Genomic DNA, 23694 nt, shown 5'->3' on the forward strand with positions numbered 1-23694 from the left:
ACAAGATGCGTGTTACAGCAAAAATAAAGAAAACATACAACAGGTAACAGAAAGTTGCATCTTCTATCTGAACCAATCGGGTCTGTTTTTGTTCCCTTTGAAAGAAAACAAAGAAAAGACTAAGAGACGATCCTCAGACGTTTAGTCAGGCAGTTCCTAATTTTTTGTATCCATCCATTGTGAACACATTTGTAAGAAGGAATGAAGAACCTGTGTTGTGCTGTCTGTACTCTCAGGTTCCACATTTACAGTGAGCGCACCGTGACGTGAGAGGAGAATGGAAGGTGAACAAATGAGGAAAATGATGAGAAAATACGAGTCTAAAAGTCACACACATATACTACTACTCCTCTTCAAATAAAGGAAAAAAAAAAAAAAAAAAAAAAACCTGAGAAAGCAGAAATTGGAGGGAGGTGGATACAGGTTTTCTGTGCTGGAGCAGCAGGAATAAGGAAAACTAAGTATTCTGGGGGAGGGGACTGACAGGAGGGATGGAAAGCCCAGCTTGGATCACCAGTGTAACTCTGGCACCCGGGCATAAAAGATGTCCATGGCTGTAGAGTGTAGGAGGGTTAGTTGAACCAAGAGCCAGCAGATTGTGGGACCTAGAGTCCATCGTGGGTGGTCAACATGTCTTCAGCTCTGCGGTGGGACTCCAAGGCTTTTGTGGTGTAGATATCCTGAGGCAACTCCGATTTGCGTCGCATCATGGGTCGCTCTTTCCGCTGCTCATGCTGCAACTGTTCGAATAACAGAAAAGAACAATAGCCGAAAAGTTGGGCTCATTTTTATTTTCAGGATTATTAAATAATCTTCAGGACAGCGACAGATATCATGATCCAAGTTACAAACTACACAATAGCTGAGTTAAGATTTAATGCAATATACTTTACACAGTTTTTAGTCATTTGCATAATACTGAACTCTAAACTACCATCACAACACACACACACACACACACACACACACACACACACACACACTTTCCAGTAGTCTATTGTAGCTAATAATAACAACAATGATACCCCAATTCCAAAATGTTGGGACGCTGGGGAAAATGTAAATAAAAACAATGTAATGTTGCTGATCTCACATTTCACTCACAGTAGACTATAGAAAACATATCAAATGGAAAAAAAAGGATAATGCTAAGAAAAAAAAAAAAAAGTGACTTGTTTTTAATTTGATGGCAGCAACACCTCAAAAAGTTGGGAGAGGGCAACAAAAGGCTAGAAACTTAGTGGTACTTCAAAAGAAACAGCTGAAGGAACATTTAGCAGCTAATTGGGTTAATTGGAAACAGATCAGTAACATGACTGAGCATTAAAAAAAAAAAAAAAAAAAAAGCCTCTAACAGAGAGGGTTGTTTTTTTTGTTTTGTTTTTAGAAATAAAGATGGGCACATCTGCAAAAAAACTGCATCTACAAATTGTGAACAATCTCAGGATAATTGTCCTCGTTGTAAAATTGTGAAGACCTTGGAGATCTCATCATTTATAGTGTATACCACCAAAAGATTCACAGAATCTGGAGAACTCTCTGTGTGCGAGGGACATGTCTGAAGATCAACACTGGATGCCTGGGATCTTTTGACCCCTCAAGCAGCACTTCGTTAAAAACAAACATGACCCTGCCATGAAAATCAGTGCATGAGCTCAGGGACACTTCTACAATTCACCGTCTGTGAACACAGTTCTCCGTGCCAGCCGCAAATGCAGATTAAAGCTTTATCATGCAAAGAAGAAGCCATATGTGAACATGATCAAGAAATACTATGGTCTTCTCTGGACCAAAACCAGAAAACTGCTCTATGGTCAGACAGATCGAAATGTGACATTCTTTTTAGAGAACAGCTTGCACATGTGAAAAGGCAATCTCAATGTTAAAAGAGTAACAAGTGGTCAGATTCAGAATATGTCTTTCAGTAAAGGCCTTGCATATTTCAGCAAGACAATGTTAAACCACATACTGCATTCGAATACAACCGCAGCTCATAGTAGAAGCTGAACTGGCCTGCCTGCAGCCTAAACGTTTCACCAACTGAAAACATTTGGTGCACCATGAAACAAAAAGACAAACAAACACACAAAAAAAGGAAAAGACAAAAAAGACCCAGGACAGTAGCTGGAATCCTATAAGGCACAATAATGGGACAACATTCCTCTCCTGAAAGTCCATTAACGGGGTCGCCTCACATTTACAGTTTAAAAAAAAAAAAAAAAAAAAAAAAAGGGAGGGGCTACAGAGTGTTAAACATGGCCCTCTCCCAACTGTCTGAGATGAATGATGTCTACCATCAAATAAAAAAAATAAAAATTTTCTTAACATTATATTTCTTGAGTGTAAATACTTAATATTTTTTGTGCTCTACCGCAAATAAAAAATGGGTTTATCTGCATTTTACAGTTTCCCAACTTTTATTGAATTGGAGTTGCAATAGTAATAATGAATAAAACTGCTATCTGTAGCTAGTTGTGTTTAAAGTATTTGGTAATTTTAAGGGGAAAAAGAGACAGAGAGAAAGTCAGGTTTACCTGAGTTGCGCCCTCCTCAACTGTCTTTTTTAACCTCTGAACATCTTCTATCAAAGGGACATCCGTCTCCATTGCTACAGGACTATTGAGGTCAGAGGAATGAACATAGATAGAGAACTATGATGAAAAAAAGAAACAAAAAGAATGGAGAAAAGACTTTCAGTTGCATGCAAAGAAGAATTAATCCAAAAGTCAGTGAATGATTTAGAAAAGGAATAAGAGTGTGTCGGAATCAAAATGATTGAAAACATTAAGTAATGATTTTAGAAATTTGAGTTTTTACTAAGGAAATATGAAAAATATTGTATCAGATTTAGAAAATTAAAAAAAAAAAAGATACTAAACTAAATATTTGATTGTACCTGAAGCACAATGAAGCCAAGTCGTGCTCTTTGGGGTGGAAATGTTACGTTTTTGCTGAGTGTATCTGGGAAATATACTCATTCATATTAATACCAGCTCTCATGGCTATGTTGTAAATAAGCTACAGCTAGCAGGTGCTTGTAGCAACTACCTTAGCATGAAACCGCTAGCCAGTCTTATGCTAAGCTAATGTAATCAGATGCTAGTTTTAGTTCCCAGTTTAGTCTAAAGGTATAAAAGTGATATCAATTTTTACACTTGAATGCTGAAATATTCCTTTAATGACGCCTAACAACGAAACACCATCGTATTTCATGCTGATTTTAGTTTTAAAGAAATTATTTTGGATTCCTAACACCACATTTCTAGCCAAATTAAAATGACTCCCATAGTTTTTAGATCTCTCGTAGAAGGATAGAAATTCCCAATTCAACCATTCACCACAACTACACACTGTTCCTCAAAGATCTTTCCACTGTTACTAGTGGTATTACTAGGGAGGGAAAAATGAATCTCTAAGCTGGGTTTTAAACAAATACCACTAAACAAAACCTCAACAGGAAAGAACAGAAAGGAAACTACAATTCAGCAACACAATTTTACACACAGGACACGCAGAAAACACACCTGGACCCAAGTATTTGGACAGTTTTACACATTTTCAGTTTTTCCTTTAGGCTCTGTGTTTCGGTAATGACATCACAGATGGTAAAATAAATTCCAATGAATTGGCTTAATTGGAGTGTGTATGCACTAGCACAGAAAGAACATTGTATTTGACTGTTTTAAAACAGTCCATTCACTCAATCAAAACCATTATTTTTACAAAAAATGCTAGGGGTTTAAAAGGACAACCTGGCCTTAGTTCTTTATGAGGAAAACATATGTAGCATTTGTTTTTAAGCCATATTATGCATTTTGACTTCAGTTGCATATTATGAGACTGAATCTGGTCCTTGAATTTATTATTATTTATTTACCAATTTACCGGCAGCACTTCAGCACAGAGACTATCTGTCCAAACAGTTAGGGTCAGGAGTGCATATCATATAGTTTGACACACAAACAGACTCACAAACAGTTAAGAAGGGATTGTGCTTAAATAACTTCACATACTGCTCACCTGTGGATTTGATTTGGCGAGGTTCTCAATCTTGAGCCAAGCCTCTTCGCGTTCTTTTGACTTTGCCTTTTCCCTGTTTAACAAAGCACCAACCCTCCTGTCACTAAACGGTTCCAATCCTCTGATTAATGTGAAATCCAACACAACAATTCATCTGCAGCATTAAGGCTTACTGTAATTATGCCCCACTTCAGCATCGCTTTAAAAGACTGAAGGAAGATGAGACTTTGATGCTTACTTGTTTTTCTCAGCCCTGTACTGCTGTGTGCAATCATCAAAGAGCTTTTGATTCATCTCCATGAAAAGCTTCAGAGCGTTGTAGATGAGGCCGTGGATGGTCCTATGAACACAAGGAATAGGTATTGAGAGTCAAATAAGAGCAGCAGCATTTGTGTAAAGGTCACTTTTGCCCTGGAGGATCAAACCTAAAATTATTACTACAGACAGACTTAAAATTTAAAACATACATTTTAAACAGGTGGCATTAAATGAAGCATATTGACAGAATGAGTGCAAACATATATAGGGATTACGCGCCCTTTAAGCCAGTTTTAATTTGAGTCTAGAGTGATGTGAATAGAGTTGAGATATGAAAGTTCAGCAGATGAAAAGTAACTGAGGGAAATATGTGAACTACTGTGCCAGGCATCGTGTCAGATTGATGTTATGTGTAATCAAAAGTACACACAGAACCATCTCCACACGAGATGCAGCTTACTTGTTCCAGTGGGTTTTTGAGTTGCGGTACAAAGCGGGGAACATAATTGGCAGAATCTTTGCTGCGTTGTCGCTGATCAGGCTCATGATGTACTCGTTGTTCCAGTAGTAGAGAGCTCTCTCGGCCACCTAAAGAGAACATATACAGTGTTTTTTTAGGAGTCACAGCCACTACAACTTAAGCACTTCTTTGCAGGGTTATGAAAATTGTGATTATCCATCCGGTACCTGGAAGTGGGGGCTTGAAACACATTTGGCCAGCTGTCTGAAGAGAGGCTCTTGCACCTTAACAAACTCAGAGGGCTCAATAACATCCAAGATCTCCTCCAGCTCATTGAGGAACATCACTTCCTTGGGGCTGTGAGTCTTCGGCCAGTACTTTAGTAGAGCCATTACCACCTAAATAACCAATCAGGAAGAATAAACAGAAAGCAGATTTGAGCTTAAAAATAAGGAAAATACACTGAAATAAAAACAAGGCATCACAGTGTAAAAATCAAACAGGCGCATAAATTACAAAGTTTCGACAAACAGCATAAAGCTAAATGAGAACTACCCTAGCATGTTTTTATTAGACATACCGGCTCAGTTAGAGTGCTGTCCTTCTCCAAAAACTGCACCACGCAGTAGGCCAGCTGCAATTCACAAACAAATACATTCATTGGACAGTCAAAGTATCTGAACCAATGCACAAGCAAATTAAAAGGAAAGGGGACACGAGTCGACTGGCTGAGACATGTAGTGACTGAATGACCTGCTGCTCTCATGAAAAGAGGAGTCTCTACACAAATCATATAAGGACAAGAAAATATGTATACGTAAATATTTTTTTAAAAAGTTTTAATTAAAAATATTAAAAAAGCTTGTATGGCTTACCTGTGGATGGTAGACACTGAGTGATTTGACTTTGTGCAGAGGCAATAAAACCTTCAACAGGAAAATCTTGTGCTCTTCTTTTAGTGGTAAGGCAAATCCATTGATTATGCTGTCAAAGAGGGAAAAAAAGAAAAACCCATTAAAGAATCATTAGAACATCTAAAACACTGTCTGGCATGATGCAACAGCTTGAGAAGAACTTACAGCCTTCATATTCAGAAAGCTTTTACATTTAGTTTAATGTGTTTTGTACTAAAATAAAAAACAACAACTCAGATTTCATAATAAGCACAAGGACACCTTGTGCTTATTATGAAAGCCAAAGCTCGCACACCAGCGCCATACCTTCCAAGTATTTCCAGTAGTTCAGCTATACCGTTATGGTGCTCTGTCTCATAGATAAACCTGTAAGAACAAGTTCAGACTTGTTCAGTAGCAATAAACAAACTCTTGATAAAGGAGCAATTAGCTTATCCAAAATGAACTCACCTATAAAAAATGTTATTGATCTGTTTTCTGATGTATGCTCTCAGCCCCAGGAACTTTCCATAGATCCTGTGGAGGGTGGTCTTGAGAAAGTCTCTCTCTCTGGGATCCTCACTGTCAAATAGTTCTAGGAGCTTTGAGAGATGGAAAGTGAAATGTTAATATTATTATTATTATTATTATTATTTATTTTGCTTTACAAACTTTTTGGTTACTACCATTCTCATGATTTATTTTTAACCACATGATAGATTTTCAGAGTTCCGTGAAAAAAATATTAGGCCCTCTTTTTTACCTGCATAACAAACTTCTGGTCGATGTATTTCTTCGCTATGTTTGGCTGGAAGTCCGGCGATTCTAAAAACCTAAGGAAAAATTCATAGACGAGCTGCAACAGACAAAAGCAGAATATATGCAAGCACATTATAATCAATCTCTGAGTGTCTTCTAGGTTAGAAATAAACGTTTTTCGACTTGTGTGTAGAAAACTGAATGAATAAAATGTCAACCTGGAGGTGAGGCCATGCAGCTTCAAGTGTTGGCTCATCCTCTTCAGGATCAAACTCTGCTCCAGTTGGGTTGGATGATGGAGGCAACGTTCGAAACATATTCACAGCAAACTGAAACAAGTAAAAAGGAAAACGATAGCTTACTGTAAATGTTTATGTTTACTATAAATGACTGCATGCAATTTAAGCAGACTTCCATTTGTCGTTTTGTTAGGGAACGATATGAACTACAACTTTAGGATAATAAAGAGATATTTTTGACATAAAATATTGCCCACCGTTAAACTAAACATAGTTATAAAAGATATTTCAAATAAATAAAAAAGAAAAAAAGACTGATTGACCATAAAATATGTTTTCCTTCTAGGTAATGGTAGCTTTGTCCTTGTAATTGGGCCCCAAGGGTTTAGCCCACAATAATCCAAGTATCTTGTGTTTCTGGTCTCTCAGTGTCAACTGACTCCCCTGTGGGCTTCTTCCCCACAAAGCAGATCATGGGACAGTGCAGGTGGCCTACTAAAACACTGAGTGCCTTGTTAGAAAAGACAGGCTACAAGGTAGATAGACTGTCTGCACTGTGCTGTGCTGCACTGCACTTCAACCAATAACCAAGGGCACTTTCTTCATTTTAAGATGAAAAAGAGAAAAAAGACGAGGGAAAAAAAAAAAAAAAAAAAAAACAAGAACAAAAGCCACAAATAAAAAGAGGGCACTGCATTTTATGTAACCTCTATATGCATTTCTGAACATTACAGGTAATCTTTTCAAAATGGGAACAAAGTTATAAAACTCATGAAACAACTGAGCTTTATTCTCTCAAACAACAAGTGAGCGTAAAACTCAAATATTCTGTTTTGTTTTTATGCTCCATTTAACCGAGTTAAATGCTTTATTGTTGACGTGAACAGATGAACGCAACTGGATACAATAATTCACAATTATATTGTTTCCATCATAAACAATTTAATTTAAATTCATATTTATCATAAAACACCGACAACTCAACAGGGCCTTCATTCAGACAAATGAGCTGGCTGACAATGGTGTTTCCATGTTATGTTCAGCTCTTTCATGTACATCAAACAATGAGGACTTAATGAGCAGTGTTATGGCCCGTCTAGGGGTGGCCAGACCACAACATAAGGGTGATCCATCCTCGTCAGACCACAAGCAGCAACATCATTATCAGAAATCTGATAATGATGTTTAATAAATCATTATCAAACTTTACCAATTGTGGTAAAGTTTGATAATGGTTTATTTACAATATGTTGACTCGTTATTAAACCAAATGATAGCAACTTGCCTCCCCAACTAAGAAAAACCATGACAAAACTATAATCAAACAAAAAGGCAGTCCATCCCTAGGTGGACAGGCGAACAGCACTGGGCAAGTGATAAAAGGTCTGCTGGTTGGGATGAGCCTAGGATGAAACAGCTTTATTTTGTGGTCTGGCCACCCCTAGATAGGCCATAACATATTTGGGGGCTCCTCCGGAAGTTGAACCCGGGACCTGTCACATTGCACAATATGAACTAATAAACGGTTAATTTAACTGAAATTGGGTACAAGTCAAATAGACATTAGACCACCAACCCGCTGAATAAATATACAGATTGACACGCCTGTAGAAATAAGGAAAAGGTTACAAATAATGGCCGATTACTGGTGAATACATTAACCCTATAATGTAACCACGTACAATGCAGGTCTTTACATGTTACATTTTGCTTTCAGGAGGAAGTGGATTGCGTAAACAAACATGTAGATTACGTGTTTGGCATAATGCTATCAAGCAAAATGACAACAGTTGTTGTCTGCGGTGGCGTGACGTGCAATAACATTTCTGGGCAGGCAAATCTCAGGATGTGGTGGATCCGCATGGAATCGAATATGTGTGGTGCTCACTTACTTACTGATCAATTAGTGCATCTCTAGTTAGCACAATTCCTCCTGTCATAACAATCTTGTTTTACTTTGATTCTTTTTAAAGGTTAAGTTGCTGCCACAAAAAATGAGAAGGCCATTCTTTCATTACTTCCTAAACAAACCGCTGTAGCTCCTGAAAATATAAAATGCATCCCTCTGTGTGCCAAGAGAAAGTCCTCTGCTGGAAAAGACCCCTTTTAATGTAAGAGCTTTCATGTGCCTTTTCTCTCTCATTCCCAGTGGCTTTAACCTACTTCATTCTTTTAGAAGAAAAAAAAAAAAAAAACTCATACAAGTGATGAGAAGAGATTTTCTTGTTTAGAAAAGGCTTACACATCAGTAATGCAAAGTTAATACTAGAAGAAAGCAAAAACTCAAATTTACGCCTTCAACTTAGGATGCTTTCTTTATATATATTTTATAGTGTTAAAAAACCTCACATTGCTCGTTTTTTACTAAGTCATCAGTAAAAAAACAAAACAAAAGAAAAAACCTTTCAGTTTCCTATCTGGAAAAACAAATACTGGAAGAAGCCTCCGTAAAAAACATTTAAAACCCGGATGAATGCAAAAAAAAAAAAACCCCAAAAAAACAAAACATGATGTACTACACAAACACTCCACTGAAATCTTATTGGAAACATTAGCAGAGTATCAATATTTTTAGCCCAAGTTTCTGCCTCATCTTTAGCATTAGGGATAAACCTAACTCCCTTCAGCTCTACTGACCATGTGAACCACCTCCGGGTAGATGGGCTCTGTGATGACGTTCCTGTTGTGGGTAATGTACTCCACCATTTCGCTTAGAGCCGCCCGCTTCACTTCCTTCCATTTCAGGTCACTCAGTGGGTCAGACAGGAAGTCAAAAAGAACGCAGCACTGTCGCAGCTTCTGGATGAAGAGCTTCTCCTGTTCCGCAGGGGCCACATCTAAAGAAACATGGAGAGGGGAGGAAAAAATTAGGTGGGTGAAGAAAAGGCAGAGGGAGAAGAGTCTTGGGACAACTGAACGAGTGTTGAAGGCTGAAAAGTGGTGATGAAATAAAGTGGTTGAGAATATAGAAGAAAGGAGACGTATGAGGGTGAGTGAGGGGGTCACAAGAGAAAGGAAGGGAGGCGGTTTATCTGTCAAGGATGACAGCTAAAACTGCAACATGTAAAATGGCAACAAAGTGAAGAGTAGCAAATGAGTCACGAAAACTGAGGGCGCTGAGAGAAAGACTAAGATGGTTAGGCTAACAGAGCAGAGCAGAAAAGACAGGATGGAGGATAGAGGGAGAAGGATTTGGGAACTAGGTGAACGGTCACACTAACCATTTCACACACACTGAGAGATGTCTAAAGGAACCTTAGCTAGTCATTACATTTGTCCATGGTGGTTTGAGGACTCTCTGTTTTGCTTTGATTCCAGCTGAGCTCAAGAGCACAGGCTTACAAACAAACAACCTTTGCCAAAGTGCACACTTCACACATGAAAACCCAAGGAGGAAATAACCATTTTCAGTGCTACCTGCTCATGGGGTGCAGTAATAACACATAGTGACACCATAATTATGTAGTTACTTGACACAACTTTGATGTAGCCCATTTCTTTTCCTCTTTTATGATGTTTAATGTTACCTTTGAAAGTCAGAACTGAAGAAAAGTCTTCACAAAACCCCAATGCCAACAGAAACCAGCTGCTTATCCAAAAACCATAAATGCAGACCAAAATTCTGAAAACAGAACTGTATTTTTTTAAATATTGTAGGCATCTACAGTAGCAATACATAAATAAATAAATAAAATAAACATACCTAGTTACTAAAACTTACAGTGGTATTAGATATTCACTTGCAACCTTACTGATGCCAATAGTGGCATCTTTGCTTCCTCCAGCTGACATACAGCAATGCTGCAGTCAGGGAGGCACAAAGCTCCGCCCCCACTAGCAGCTGAACACTGAATATTAGCATAACTGGGTGAAGCATCTTAAAGACCGACAGCCTGGGCTCTAAAATAATTTGAGAGGTCAGTAAAGCTTCCATTTCAACAACACTTAAGTACTAAACATTATCGGGGTGGTGGATACATTAAAATTAACCATTTAACTATTAGCTATTACTCACATGAGCTGCCTCTATCATTAAGGCAGCGACTAGTGGCTATGGCTAATAATAAAGTGACCGTTTATTACTGTTGAAGCTAGGCAGCAAACTAGTCTGGCATGATGCAACAGCTTGAGAAGAACTTACAGCCTTCATATTCAGAAAGCTTTTACATTTAGTTTAATGTGTTTTGTACCAAAAGAAAAAACAACAACTCAGATTTCATAATGCCCATGTGCAACACTAATAAATAAATGTTAAATAACAGCAAAAAAATAATTATTTGCCTAAAATGTGGTCTGTCTCTCATAAGTCCTTTTTAAAAAAAACTTTTGCCTCTTAATTTAGTCTTTTTTTGTAACCCCATGTGGCATCACAAATAGTATTTTTTTGAGTATGAAGTTTAATGCAGTCTAATTTAATATACACGATGAGCAACTTGCAGTAACACAGTCCTCTGTTCAAACCCAAGATCCCTGATCTGTCTTTTCTATGTGGTGTTGTCGTATTCCTTCCCTTCTTGTGTGGTTGTTTCTGGAGCTCTTTTTTTTCTTTTTTTTTTCAGAACCATGATAGTTAAATGTTGTTGTTGAAGTGAACTTGAACAAGAAGTCAGGGATTCATAAATGTGACTTAACATTATTTAACTCATTCACTGCCAGCCATTGGCAGTGAATGAGTTAAACCCATTGACTCATTCACTGCAATTGACGGCTATAGACGTCAATGGCAGTGAATGAGTTAAGTGTCCAACTTTTTCAACAAACAAATAAATGCACCTTAAAATACCCCCATGCCCCCAAAATACACCATATATGCTGACAAGCCTAAAAAGAACTAATCAGTGAAGGTGAAGCCTTGACTGAGGGCTGGCACTTAAGACTTGGATGCAGCCTGCACTGGGGGAGGCTGATGATGCTATGGGTGACTAGAGGTACATCATATATATGCACAGCAACGGGAGGGGGGGAGGGGGGAATCCCATTTGTCTTCCATGAGTGTACTGCAACTTGTGGGCTTAGAGCTTACTATTACTGAGATAAGCAAATTAGGTTGTGAGGCAAATTATGATTTATGAATTTAGCAGAGGACTAAAATGAGAAAAAGGTGTGCATATGCACCAACCAGCTACCAGCTGATAACACTAAACTGAGCACTGCAAACTGGTTACTTGAAATCAACATATAATCATATTATTCTGAGATTAATTAATTCCATCTGGTCTCATTATGTTTTTCCATCTCGTTTTTAATTACAATTCAATTAATTAGCAAATAAACAAACAAGCAGGCAATCATTGCGACTCGATAGACACTTAGGAGGAAACAGCTAAACATATTCAGCTTTGCCCTACTTTTACTGAACCTACACAAAGAGCGACTAAGTCAACAGCACACTATAGAGGATGGTGCACATGCACGCGTGCACACAAAGCCTGTGTGTGTCACATTCTTGCAAACAGGCAGATTCTAGGTAAGAAGAGAGATCTTCTATTCAGACATAATGGAGACTTGGCTCGGACACACAAATACACACACACACACACTTCTGCAGTGTCAGTTTCAAGTTGGCCAATTTATCTTGATGACAGTAACAGATTGGGAATTCCAGAGGAGAGGGCAAGTGTGTGCACAGCCATTATCAGCCACTTCCATAAAGATTTGGCAGTCGACGGGGCTGTCAATGGAAATAACAAGGAATGAGAGCTTCATCCAAGATATACATCTTTTTTCATTATCCCGTCAAAAGCAGGTGAAAACCATTTCCCAAAGTTGACACAGCGTTTTTTTTTTGTTTTTTTTTTTAGAAAAAAGCCTGTAGACTAAACTTGAGGAGCAGCATTTTAAACTCCCAATCTGAGACAAGTGGAACTGTAAGAAGGCTTAAATTAACATTTATTATCTTTTTAAGCACCAAAGTCCTTAAGTGAACCATTTCTATCTATAGCCTATAAGAACTGTGTTGTAACATATTTGGTAATTGGACCTGCAGGACACAAAGCTGTCCAGGGATGAGTTGCCAGGCTTGTGGCACTCCTATCCGGTTGTTCAGTCTGACGTCACTAGCCGTGTCTGGGTCTAAACTCCGCTGCAGGTCCATATATCAAACGATCACTATGGCATTACTGAGAGTTGAAAAACTGTCTAAAGTCTTTCATCTTTAATAAAATGATCAGTGTCTGCTCTACCAGGTGTAACAATTGAGTTTAACATCCAGGCATCCATGAAAACGGAATTTATGACATTTAACGGAGTTAGAAGTTAGCAGGGAGTTAGCTCGCTAGCTTCTATCTAAATACAATATAGCATGTCCTGACTGCAGGGTTTTGGATACAAATTAAAACGTACAGCTCTGCTATCACTTCCAGCATAAATGAAGACAGAAAACTAAACAGCAGTGACGTTTGTAGGGTTACTGAAGTTGGGCTAGCTGGTATATAATGATTTGCTACGTGACCGCTAGCGACATAGCTATGTTAGCATAATATAAACAAGCTAACTTTTTTTCCACTCGATAAAAGTTAACGTGAGTTTTCTCGGTGGTCAGGAACAAATGTAATCGCATGGCAGGATGCTGTAAAAGGACCAAACTTCAGCCAGGAGAACAACTGAGATAATCCATCCACAATACGAAGTTAGTCATTCATATACTGCTGCATGGTCTGGGCTGTAGTTACATCCTAAGGTTTTAAAAACTGAGCTTAAATAAATGATTAGCGGTAATAAAAGCCGAGGGAGGTCAACAGGGATCACTGACTGTTTTAGGAGCTTTTTGAGATCAAATAGAAGAAAATACATAACATTAAACATGTTAACAACACAAAAGCCATATTAAACGCAGACTACTTTAGACCCGGAAGTAGGATTCGTCGCGTCATCACTGAACAACCGGATTACATAAGCCTGTCTGTCTGTCTATACTGTAAAGTTTCTGTGCACTCCTAATGTACAAACCACGTTGTTGTGTAACACATAAAAAGGCCCAGTGTTGTGGTCTCAAAAATGATGTTAACCATAGTGTGACTTCTATTAATATAACTCATAGAAGCCTTAGGTGGGAAGAAGCATGTGCATGAACACACAAGCCCAAGCATCATGTTTTGTGGAGAACAGAGAAAGATTTATCTTAATACCCCTCAATTCAATCCAAGATAATAAATAAGTGGGAGTCACATTGGAGCCATAGTCAATACGGTTTCCTCTGTAAATGGGTCAAATGAACAGCTGCTAGTCTGAAGCCGGGACGGGTTTGGCAACCTGCCTTATTGACGGTACGATATGATCAATGTAAACACTGACCAATTACTATTTATAGCACCACAGAAAGAAACTGTGTCATAGGTGTGACAGTGTAGGAGGAGCCAGTTTGGCCACTTTCTACCATTTCAACAAATTTGAATGGGTTGTAGGCAACACCTAAAAATACATCCATGATATAGATGCTGTCAAGTGCAGCACCCGGATGAAGGTCCCTTTTATTGTTTGGTAACAGTTAAAAGATATGCATCATTGACACCCTTGAGACACATTTATAGCTCGAGCTTCCACTGTGACTAATAATGGCGAGGAGTGCGTCTCAGCGCTTGCTGTTTAAATAATGTCTGACGAAACAGACAAGGAGGCAAATAAAGTTTCACATATAAACATAGCTTTGGATCGAGCACCATGTTCATGTTTTCAGAATATTTGAGAGACAAAATGTATCATCACACATTTCATTTGTTTACTTTGGGCTTATTTTTCACAAACTAAGCACATAAACCCACATTTCTGTCAAAGTACTGGTGGAGTGCCTAATTTACCATTGTTCAGCTAACTGTGTCAAAGTATAGTGTGAATGCATTTGCTCTGCTAACAATACTTGTAGTGTAGTGCGTGGAAGGCTCAGTTAATCTTCTAAGACTAGGCAAACATAGATGCAAGTCTTCAAGTCTATCCCCGAGATGAGTCACCATATGCATTTACACACCTATACAAGTGTAAATACGTTTTTTGTTTAGTAACAGAATAAGTATCTCACAAAAAAACGCAAGAGGAAGAACTGAATTGAAACACAGCAATTAGCCTGATTCATTCATATGCCAAGCGTGAATGGCAATCAGTTTCAGCTGGATCGGGATTAAATTTGCAAATGCTGGGATAAGAGATGTTTGATCTGAACACGGCTGGAACGATGGACTCACAAAGAGAAGAAACAGAATGAGAAAGAAAGCCCGATTGTACCACAACACTGTTGTCATTCAAGGCATTTGCCTCTTTGGCTCAATAGAGAGTAATCAATAATTGCCTAAGGCTTCATCTAACGCTGGGCTGCACCCGGAGTACAGTGGTAACAGGCTGGCCCTTTCAGACATGACTGAATACATTGTACAGGCATTAAGAGGCAGAGTCCGATGTTGTAATCCTAAAATATTGCTGCTATGCTCTGACAAAAATGGCTGGGTCACAGTGTTTTGCTTACAAGACGTGCACCCGTGAGATGCCTTCTGTTTTGAATTTCTTGTTTTGAGCAAAAGGTTGCCTTTAAGCATGCCACTGGCAAGCCGGTAACAAGGGAAAGGGGTGGGGGAGCTGGAGAAAGGGGTTGCAGCCTGCTGCAGAGCAGTGGCTGCCTATAGCCCACTCACTATAAGATGACAGAATACACTAGGCCAGTTAAGAGTCACCGAGAAGGTGAAGCCATCATACAATAGCTGACTTCCACTTATCTCTGCCTTACGGACAGCGATTACCAGCTGCACAACAAACCCAGAAATACACAATTACATCCAAACACAAGAAAAACTAAAGAAGAGACCCTTCCCTAGGCTATGACCTCACTTCCTTTGACATCACTAGCTTGGCGGGGGGATGGGCAGCTAGCTACTAAAACCAGATTTTTTTTTATGTAGCTCCCGGATCTCACGGCTAACCACCGAAACATTAAAAAGCAACGACTGCTTCTCCGATAAAACCGCTCGCTTTCTAAAACTAAGACGCAATAAGCGTACACTAAACGGCTAACTAGCCAGGCCAGTGAAGGGGAACAGGAGCGCAGCAACACACATCTCTCTCTCGCTCTTCTTAATTTCCATAGGACAATACAGGAAGAATAATTTGTCCTTACATACCTCTGAAGTGCACAAGAGCCACCGGCTGAAACGGCCCATTGGAATTGGGTGCATCCACAACCATCCTGTCTCCAGATTTATTGCATGTCAACATCTAAACCTCAACCAGGAAGGCGATTCCACTCAGGGCGAGAGGCCAGCCTCCATTTTAGCACAAAAGCAGATCAGAAAATGAAGCTCTGTGCCGCTGGAGGGAACTGGCTAGGTAGTGACGTAAACAGCGAAGGAGCCAGCTGATTGGCTGAGTCCATGTTGCTCTGGCTCAATCGAGACGAGGACTGCTTCGTGAGAAGGGAGATGATTGGATGAGAGCTTGCATAGGAGGTGGGTCATACGTCGGATTTTTTATTTTTTTTATTTTTTGGTTTTGCTCCTCCTTTCCACTCACTGCTCTCCTGTGACGCTCTGCAAAGCAGGCCCTGCTACAGATCTTAGATCAGATTAACTTGAATCTTTTCTACAGTTCAGCCATTAGCAGCGGGTTTGGCATAATCTGACTTAGGATAAGCAGCTGGAAATAACTTACTCTGAGAGAGAGAGAGAGAGAGAGAGAGAGAGAGAGGCCCTGGCTCAATCTTCAAAGTCTTTCATTGTTTCCTCCTGTCATTTCTCCTTGGTTCTTTATCAAAGGGAGCTGGAGAAGAGGGTCAGATGGGGCTCTGGATTCAATGAGCAACACAGACAAGCGGAAACCACATGAGAACTGAGACCTGGACGGCTCAGGGTTGAAACAACAGTGGTCTCCAGCAAGAAGAGCCACAGAGAGCCAGTGGAGGCACTGCACACAAGATGAAAGACCCATTTATAGCATGTAAAACAATGTGAAATCAAATAAATATAAATAAGATGAAGCTACAATAAAATTTAGTTGGTGCCTGACATACTTTGTGAAAGTGCCTTACGAATCCCACACTGTTCTGAGCAATGGCAGGACATACAGCATTATGTTGTGAGTGATGCCGGCATTCTTAGTACAATTAGCTGTAAGCAGGAAATGAAAGCGAGAACACAGAAAATTAAATGCATAGAGACACAGAATAGAAACTCCAAACAGCAGTGGTTTCCTGTCTCACAATTTACCTGATCAGACAAATGTTAAAGTTAATTAGAAATATGAGATAAATACTACATATCTGAGTATGCCATGTTCTACATTAATCTGTAAAATGTAGTAGTCGGCTATGCTTATTTCTTCAGTTACTGTTAATAACGTGACAAATGTTTTTGTTTGTGAATAATTACTTTGGGAATGTTTACTTCAGCACAAGTAATTCTTGCAGACACTGAATGATTAATCTGCATTTCATCTTTACATAATGAAGAGGCTGTCCTGCTTTTCATGTGATTTATCAGAGGACACAGTGAAACCACATTCACACCACAAGACAGACTAGGCTTTTCATAACAGAAAGGGCTTCACAAAGCCATTTTCACAGTCATTTAAAAACAAAGGGACCGTGCTGTGTTGCAACAATGGACATAGTCAGACAATTAATTGGAATTTAATGAAGAGTCCAACAAAAAGGCCAAGATGTACAGTATGTTCCAGCTATCCTGAATCTCTTATTAGTCAGTGTTCGTCCCATCCTGATGCCACTTAATGAATGTTGGACACGTTCAAATAATGTACAAATCACAATTAAGCAAACATAGAAGAAAATGGATTTACTCTAAAGGACATTTGTTGCACAAAAATGTTTTATTTAAAAGACACGTATATTTTGCTTCCAATGAGAGAGACTTTGTTACTTTTACAGTGGTCTTGAAAAATAGTTCTTCGGGCATTTTGAAGGTCTTTCAAAGTTTTTTCAAAGGACCATTTTCAAAGGAATGGTCATGTTTTTTCACTAAGCCACTTAGCACTGACCTATGAATCATTCAAGCATAAAAAAAGCCCCTAACACAAGGGATGAAAAAGAGTTGTCCCCACACATAACAGACAACTTAGCAAAACACCCTGTGTTGTACCAGTGCCAAAGACTTCACGCCCCAAGGACCTCAACAGCTACAGGCCGGTGGCTCTGACATCCCACCTGATGAAGACCCTGGAGCGGTTGGTCCTGGCTCAGCTTCGGCGCCTAACAAGCTCATCACTGGACCCACTTCAGTTTGCCTACCAGCCTGGCATTGGAGCGGATGATGCCGTCATTCACCTCCTACATCGTTCCCTCGCTCACCTGGAGACCGCTGGAAGCACTGTGAGAATCATGTTCTTTGATTTCTCCAGTGCCTTCAACGCTATTCTTCCCTCGGTTCTGAAGGACAAGCTGGAGAACTCTGGAGTGGCCCATCACCTCACTACCTGGATCCTGGACTACCTCACTGACCCGACCACAGTATGTGAGAACTCAGGGCTGTGTGTCGGACAGGGTCGTCTGCAGTACGGAGGCCCCAAAGGGAACGGTTCTGGCTCCGTTCCTCTTCACCATCTACACTGCAGACTTTTCCCACAACTCCACCCAGAGCTTCCTGCAGAAGTTCTCTGATGACTCTGCAATAGTTGGCCTCATCACTGATGGGGACGACAAAGAGTACAGAGGACTGACCCAAGACTTTGTGGACTGGTGCCAGCTGAACTACCTCCAGATCAACGCCAGTAAAACCAAGGAGCTGGTGGTAGACTTCCGCAGGCACAAACATCCTCCACTGCAACCACTGAATATCCAAGGTATGGACATCGAGGCTGTGGACAGCTACAGGTACCTTGGTGTTCATCTGAACAACAGACTGGACTGGACTCATAACTCAGACGCCCTCTACAGGAAAGGGCAGAGCAGGCTGTACTTGCTGCGGAGACTCAGGTCATTTGGAGTGGAGGGTCCACTCCTGAAGACCTTCTATGACTCTGTGGTGGCCTTAGCTATCTTTTACGGTGTGGTCTCTGGTCATCTCTGCCGGGGACAAGAAGAGACTGAACAGGCTGATCCGAAGGGCCAGCTCTGTTCTAGGATGCCCTCTGGACCCAGTGGAGGTGGTGAGTGACAGGAGAATGGCGGCTAAGCTGTCATCACTGTTGGACAACATCTCCCACCCCATGCAGCAGACTGTGACAGCACTGAGCAGCTCCTTCAGTGGGAGACTGCGGCACCCACGGTGTGGGACAGAGAGATTTCGCAGGTATTTCCTCCCCACTGCTGTCAGACTCCACAATAAAGACTTTAACTGATCAAACACACACATCCACACATGTGCAATAACACTAAGTGCAATAATCTTCTCTGGCATCGTTGTATTTTTACTCAGTTGTATATAGCATTTGTATTCTATTTTTATCTTATTGTATATTTTATTCTATTTTATTCTACTGTGTATAGTATTTTATTTTATTCTATTCTGTACAGTTGTGTACTGTATTTATTCTTATTGTATTCTAATTTTTGCTTCATAACTTTTGCACTGTCCACTTCCTGCTGTGACAAAACAAATTTCCCACGTGTGGGACTAATAAAGGTTATCTTATCTTATCTTTGGCATATCTCGCAAGGCTGTGCAATGTGTCCTTAAAAATTTTGAGGAAACTGAATAAATGGATCACAGAAGCAAAATGGCTTAAAAACTGTCTACAGTAGATGAAGCAAAGGCCTGACACAAGATGGGATAAATGCATCTGGTTCTTTAGTTGATCCATTTACTGTTCCCTAAAGCTTGATCAGGAATGGTCTTAGTGGAAGGGAGGCTGTCAATAAGCCATTCTTAAGGAAAAGAACAAGGAGAAAAGGCAGAGGTACACCAAATTACACAAGAACTGGACTCAAAATGAGTGGCAACAGTGATGAAATTTGACATTTTTGGTTCAAATTATTGTTAGTATGCATTCAGGCTCTGTCATGGTTTGGGGCTGCATGCCAGCCAGTGATGTTGGAAGCGTCTGAGTGGCAACAGTCTAATTTCTTAATCTGACAAACACACTCTCAGTGCAGTAAAAGCACACAATGGTACATTATCAGTCATGAACTGTCCTCCTCAGAGCCTGAACCTTAACATTAATGAAGCAGTGTGGGATCATCTTGGCAGAGAACCGAACAAAAGGCAGCCAACATTCAAAGAAGAGCTTTGAAAGTCCTTCAAGAAGCCTGCAGAACAATTCCTGAAGACTACTTTAAGAAATGAAAAGAAAGCTGCCTAAGAGAGTTCAGGCTGCATTGAAGAATAAAGGTGGTCACACCAAATATTCACTTTCAAGTTTAATAGAATTGTACAAACTCTGTATTTGCCTTATGTACTGAAATTCCATGTATGTTTGCACATATTTCAATCAATCGCGACACCTTTTTCTCATTTTTCTAGCAAAATATATGCCTCAAGAGTTTTGCACAACACTGTATATTGCTTCACTTATAACTGAAAAATAAATGTCTTCATTATTTTAATAGGTAAAAATTTCTCTTGGCAAGTAATTTCTGCATTAGCAGGTACAACAGTAAGTTTGCTTTGGGTTCTCTGCACCTCATTACAGTGTGAATTAAAACTCATTGAAAAGAAGCACCCAGTGACACAGAGGAACATATTAAGCAATTAAAGCAAAGGCAGAGGCGAGGCAGGCCAAGTGTATTGCAGTTTTTATTCTTGTTGTTCTCTCTCTCAGGGGCCAAAGCCTCTCCAAGAGGTGCCATTACATTCCACAGCCATGACAACGGGAACCAGTATTTACTGAAAGCTGCCACTTACTTCTTGCAAATTGGACATACTCAAAAGCTTCAAATACCACTGTTACTCTATGGGAAATACTTCTGGTTTCTGAGATCTAGCGTATTAGTTCACTGTTAAAACTCCCACTCAAAACCCACAGCACAATTTATCCTATTAACATGTCTGATGGGTCAATTATACATTATGCCTCCCCCCTACTTCCTCCACTGTTGTACAAAAGTGTTAAAAACACAACAGTAAGCCATATTGTTGCACTTGGTGACACACATACAAAAATTGTCTTTTACTCAACAGATATACTATTTACACCTTTTTAGAGTCACAAGTCCAGTGAAGTCATACAAAAAGTAATTCGTTTGTTGAAAAAGAAATCTATTTGAATAATGCTACTTGTCTTATTCTCAATGTACAGTCAGCCATAGGGCAGTAAGACTTGAGATTATGCTAGAATTCAATGAAAAATCTCAACATTACAGCTCCCAAAATAACAGCTCTTTCATTTTCAGTCAAAAGGTGGCAGCACAGACTGGGCCATCTGTGCAAGAGGCTTCTGAAACACAAAGCTACTACTAAATGTTTTACTAACACCTGGAGCAACTTGCTGTTTACTCGCCTTCATTAAACATGCAACGTTGTCCTACTGACAAGATTTTGTCCATCTCACCAAATGAGACCATGTGAACCCACGGTTGCACTCCATGTAAGAAAGAAACAGACAAAAACTTTCATATATGCAGCAGCTCTAACACATGCATGACCTTTGTAGACTTGTAACATGTTTCATTTTTCATTACTCTCAAAAGCATACACACACAAACAAAATACATACAGGACTAAAGTAGTTTTGTCTGTAGTTTGTAGCTGTCTATTTTTATGTATTTGATTACTGTGTGAATTTATTGGGATTCAGTGTAATCTTGGGGCATATCTTATAATATAGTAATATAGAAGAAAACATTTAAATACTTTCCAATAACAGTGAAGAATATCAACCTAACCTCGGCTAAGCTCCTGCACATTGTCCTAATGAAAGACCTTCACAGTGAGCTCCTGCTCAGAGTAAGTCAGTAATTAATAAAGTGTGTGGGTGGTACTCACTTATTTTTTTTCATTCATTGATTAATAACTTGGTTTAAAAAATCTGCAATGAAAATGTGAACAATAATAATCCCAATCAAGTTCATGTACCGGTAAGTCAAGGTGTAACATGTACATATATCTTTTAGCATTTCCATTAATATTCACGTTAACATTTAAAGTTCTTTAGTCTCTGCCCTGCAGATGTCACTGATCTGGTTTTCATGAGCAGGTTTATTTGCAAGAACTCTCATTAAATCTCAGAAACGTGGGTGTTCGGGCCATTTCTTTAAGCTACATGTGGAACTCTCTACCTCCTCACATTCATGCGCTGGACTCATTGATATAATTTAAGACTGCTCTTCAAACTTTTTAAACAAGTTTATTCACTTTGATTGAAACCATAGCCATATTAGCCTTAGCCATATTCTGTTTGTTTTATTTAATTTATTTATGATACAACTTTAAATACTACTTTTAACTAACTGCTAAGCTATGCTCTGTCATGGTATATTTCAGGTTTGCTGTTTTAATTGTATAATCCCATTAAATGTATTCTTCTTCTTCTATTATTATTATTATTTTTATTATTATTATTATTAAAAAACTCCCAATACATGTCCAATGTGTATTCAGTGCCATCAATATGACTTATGTAATTTTCACAGTCATCAGACAGCTTTATTGATTTGCAGCCATCAGATCACCTCACTGCAGGGTTCAAGAGAACATTCAGTAACAGAAACACAAAGCTAATTATTACTTTTCAAATTATCATTAGATAAACTGCCACACTCTGCCAACCGTGTGCGTGTCTCACTCCACCCCTGTCTGTGCTGCACGCCTCTATTGTTCCTTTGTAGTGTCACCCACCTCATCCAGGTATGAGAACAAAGCATAGCTGGGTATAGTTTACAGGAAACCACTTAGGCCAAATCCTGTCTGTAATGTGGGGTGTAAAGAAAGAAGCCATGAAAGATTGATGCAAATGTTCAAACCTCAACCTAATTCAGAGTCAGCATCCGTGCACTATGTACCAACTGAATCAGTCAATGCTGTAAATTGGCAAACTGACAGTGGAACATGCTTGCTATAATTACAGGTGTCTGTTTGCTGGTTTGTTTAATATTAATACTAAACTGACACTGAAACAAGTACAAGTCTCCCATCGCAGTTATCCACATGGCTTGGCCGGGCTGTGTTATAACATTAGCTTATGCAACATTGTTTATCTGACACGATTAACATTACGGGCCATGCTCAAGCTTACGTTAAATGTTTGATTTGGAGCTTTCTTTTTTTTATTGTTATCCAGTGGCCCAGATTCAAAGATTCTTTCAGTCCATTCGTTCAGTGTTATCTTACATGAGCCCTCCATGGTGGGTAATATCTGTTTCTTCCAGGTACGATTGCAGATACATCTGATTGCACATCATTTGCATTACAGATAAAGCTGATGGGCAGTCTGCTTAGATATAAATTATGTAGTGAGACCTCAAGGTTAAAAAGATGGTTATGAGGATCCACCAAGGCTATGAATTGTTAATATGATTCCCTTCATCCATAATGGCCAAACGTGCAATCTAAGATAAAGGTCAGCTTGTGTTTTCCAGAAGAAGTGTAGCTTATCTCTGCATATAAGCGAACTGTAGTTGAGCTGCATTTGTAGAAGACAGGAAGAAAAGAAAGACAGCTCCTTTTTGGGATACTGTATACTGAAGGAGGCATACCGGCTAGCTCGGGTAGCTTGTGTAGTTCTCTGTTAGCACTGAGGGGGAAAAAGGAAGTGCTGAACCTCTTCTCCCTCTTGACGGCCGATTGTGACCCTGGCTGCTTTACCCTCATCAGCTGAGTTGCAGGAGGCACTTTCTTATTGGAGCCCTGCAGAAATAAGAGTCACAGTGGAAGGGCTCTTGTTAGTAGAGCAAGGTAGGGAAAGGTAGTTCCTGCCCCGAAGGAAATGGCACAGGAATTATTTTTCTCAAGTGTCACTGCAGAGTCCAAGGGAGGGGGAGGGGGAGAGGGAGTAGAAGGGGCGAGGGTGTTGCAGTTAAGGCTCAAGTTCCTTTCTGAATCAGATCGGGCGATTCTCAATTAAGCAACCTGATCACAGCCGGCGGTGTGCTGTACTGCATCTGCTGACAGAGATTGTGATGGACCTCAGTGGATAGAATAATTGAACATAGATGGAAAGGATACAGCTGTCAATGGGAACACACAGCAGGTCCAGGAGT

The 23694-nt window shown here is 39.6% G+C and overlaps 1 protein-coding gene across 1 annotated transcript; it reads right to left on the reverse strand.

The window, feature by feature from the left end:
- Window positions 1–392: 392 nt before the first annotated feature.
- On the reverse strand, window positions 393–15890 carry ppp2r5ca (protein phosphatase 2, regulatory subunit B', gamma a). The gene is made up of 14 exons (XM_085343482.1): window positions 15734–15890; window positions 9267–9466; window positions 6609–6719; window positions 6395–6487; window positions 6103–6233; window positions 5959–6018; window positions 5614–5722; window positions 5319–5372; window positions 4966–5136; window positions 4739–4866; window positions 4259–4360; window positions 4021–4093; window positions 2535–2651; window positions 393–740 (listed from the first exon to the last, which is right to left on the reverse strand). Exons 1-14 carry the CDS (start codon window positions 15825–15827, stop codon window positions 606–608), a joined length of 1578 nt encoding a protein of 525 aa, XP_085199608.1. The 5' UTR covers window positions 15828–15890; the 3' UTR covers window positions 393–605.
- Window positions 15891–23694: the final 7804 nt, after the last annotated feature.

The sequence above is a fragment of the Diplotaxodon limnothrissa genome, linkage group LG19 (genome assembly GCF_057381915.1).
Source record: "Diplotaxodon limnothrissa isolate DT_005_m linkage group LG19, D_limnothrissa_male_GT1.1, whole genome shotgun sequence".
In the NCBI taxonomy this organism is placed as follows: domain Eukaryota; kingdom Metazoa; phylum Chordata; class Actinopteri; order Cichliformes; family Cichlidae; genus Diplotaxodon; species Diplotaxodon limnothrissa.

Excerpts from the sequence above, each read along its gene's own strand:
- ppp2r5ca (XM_085343482.1), bottom strand. The coding sequence starts at position 15,827 with ATGTTGACATGCAATAAATCTGGAGACAGGATGGTTGTGGATGCACCC. Across the intron at positions 9,467-15,733 it reads GGCTCTTGTGCACTTCAGAG|ATGTGGCCCCTGCGGAACAG; the intron begins GTATGTAAGGAC and ends ATGTTTCTTTAG. Across the intron at positions 6,019-6,102 it reads ATCAATAACATTTTTTATAG|GTTTATCTATGAGACAGAGC; the intron begins GTGAGTTCATTT and ends TTGTTCTTACAG.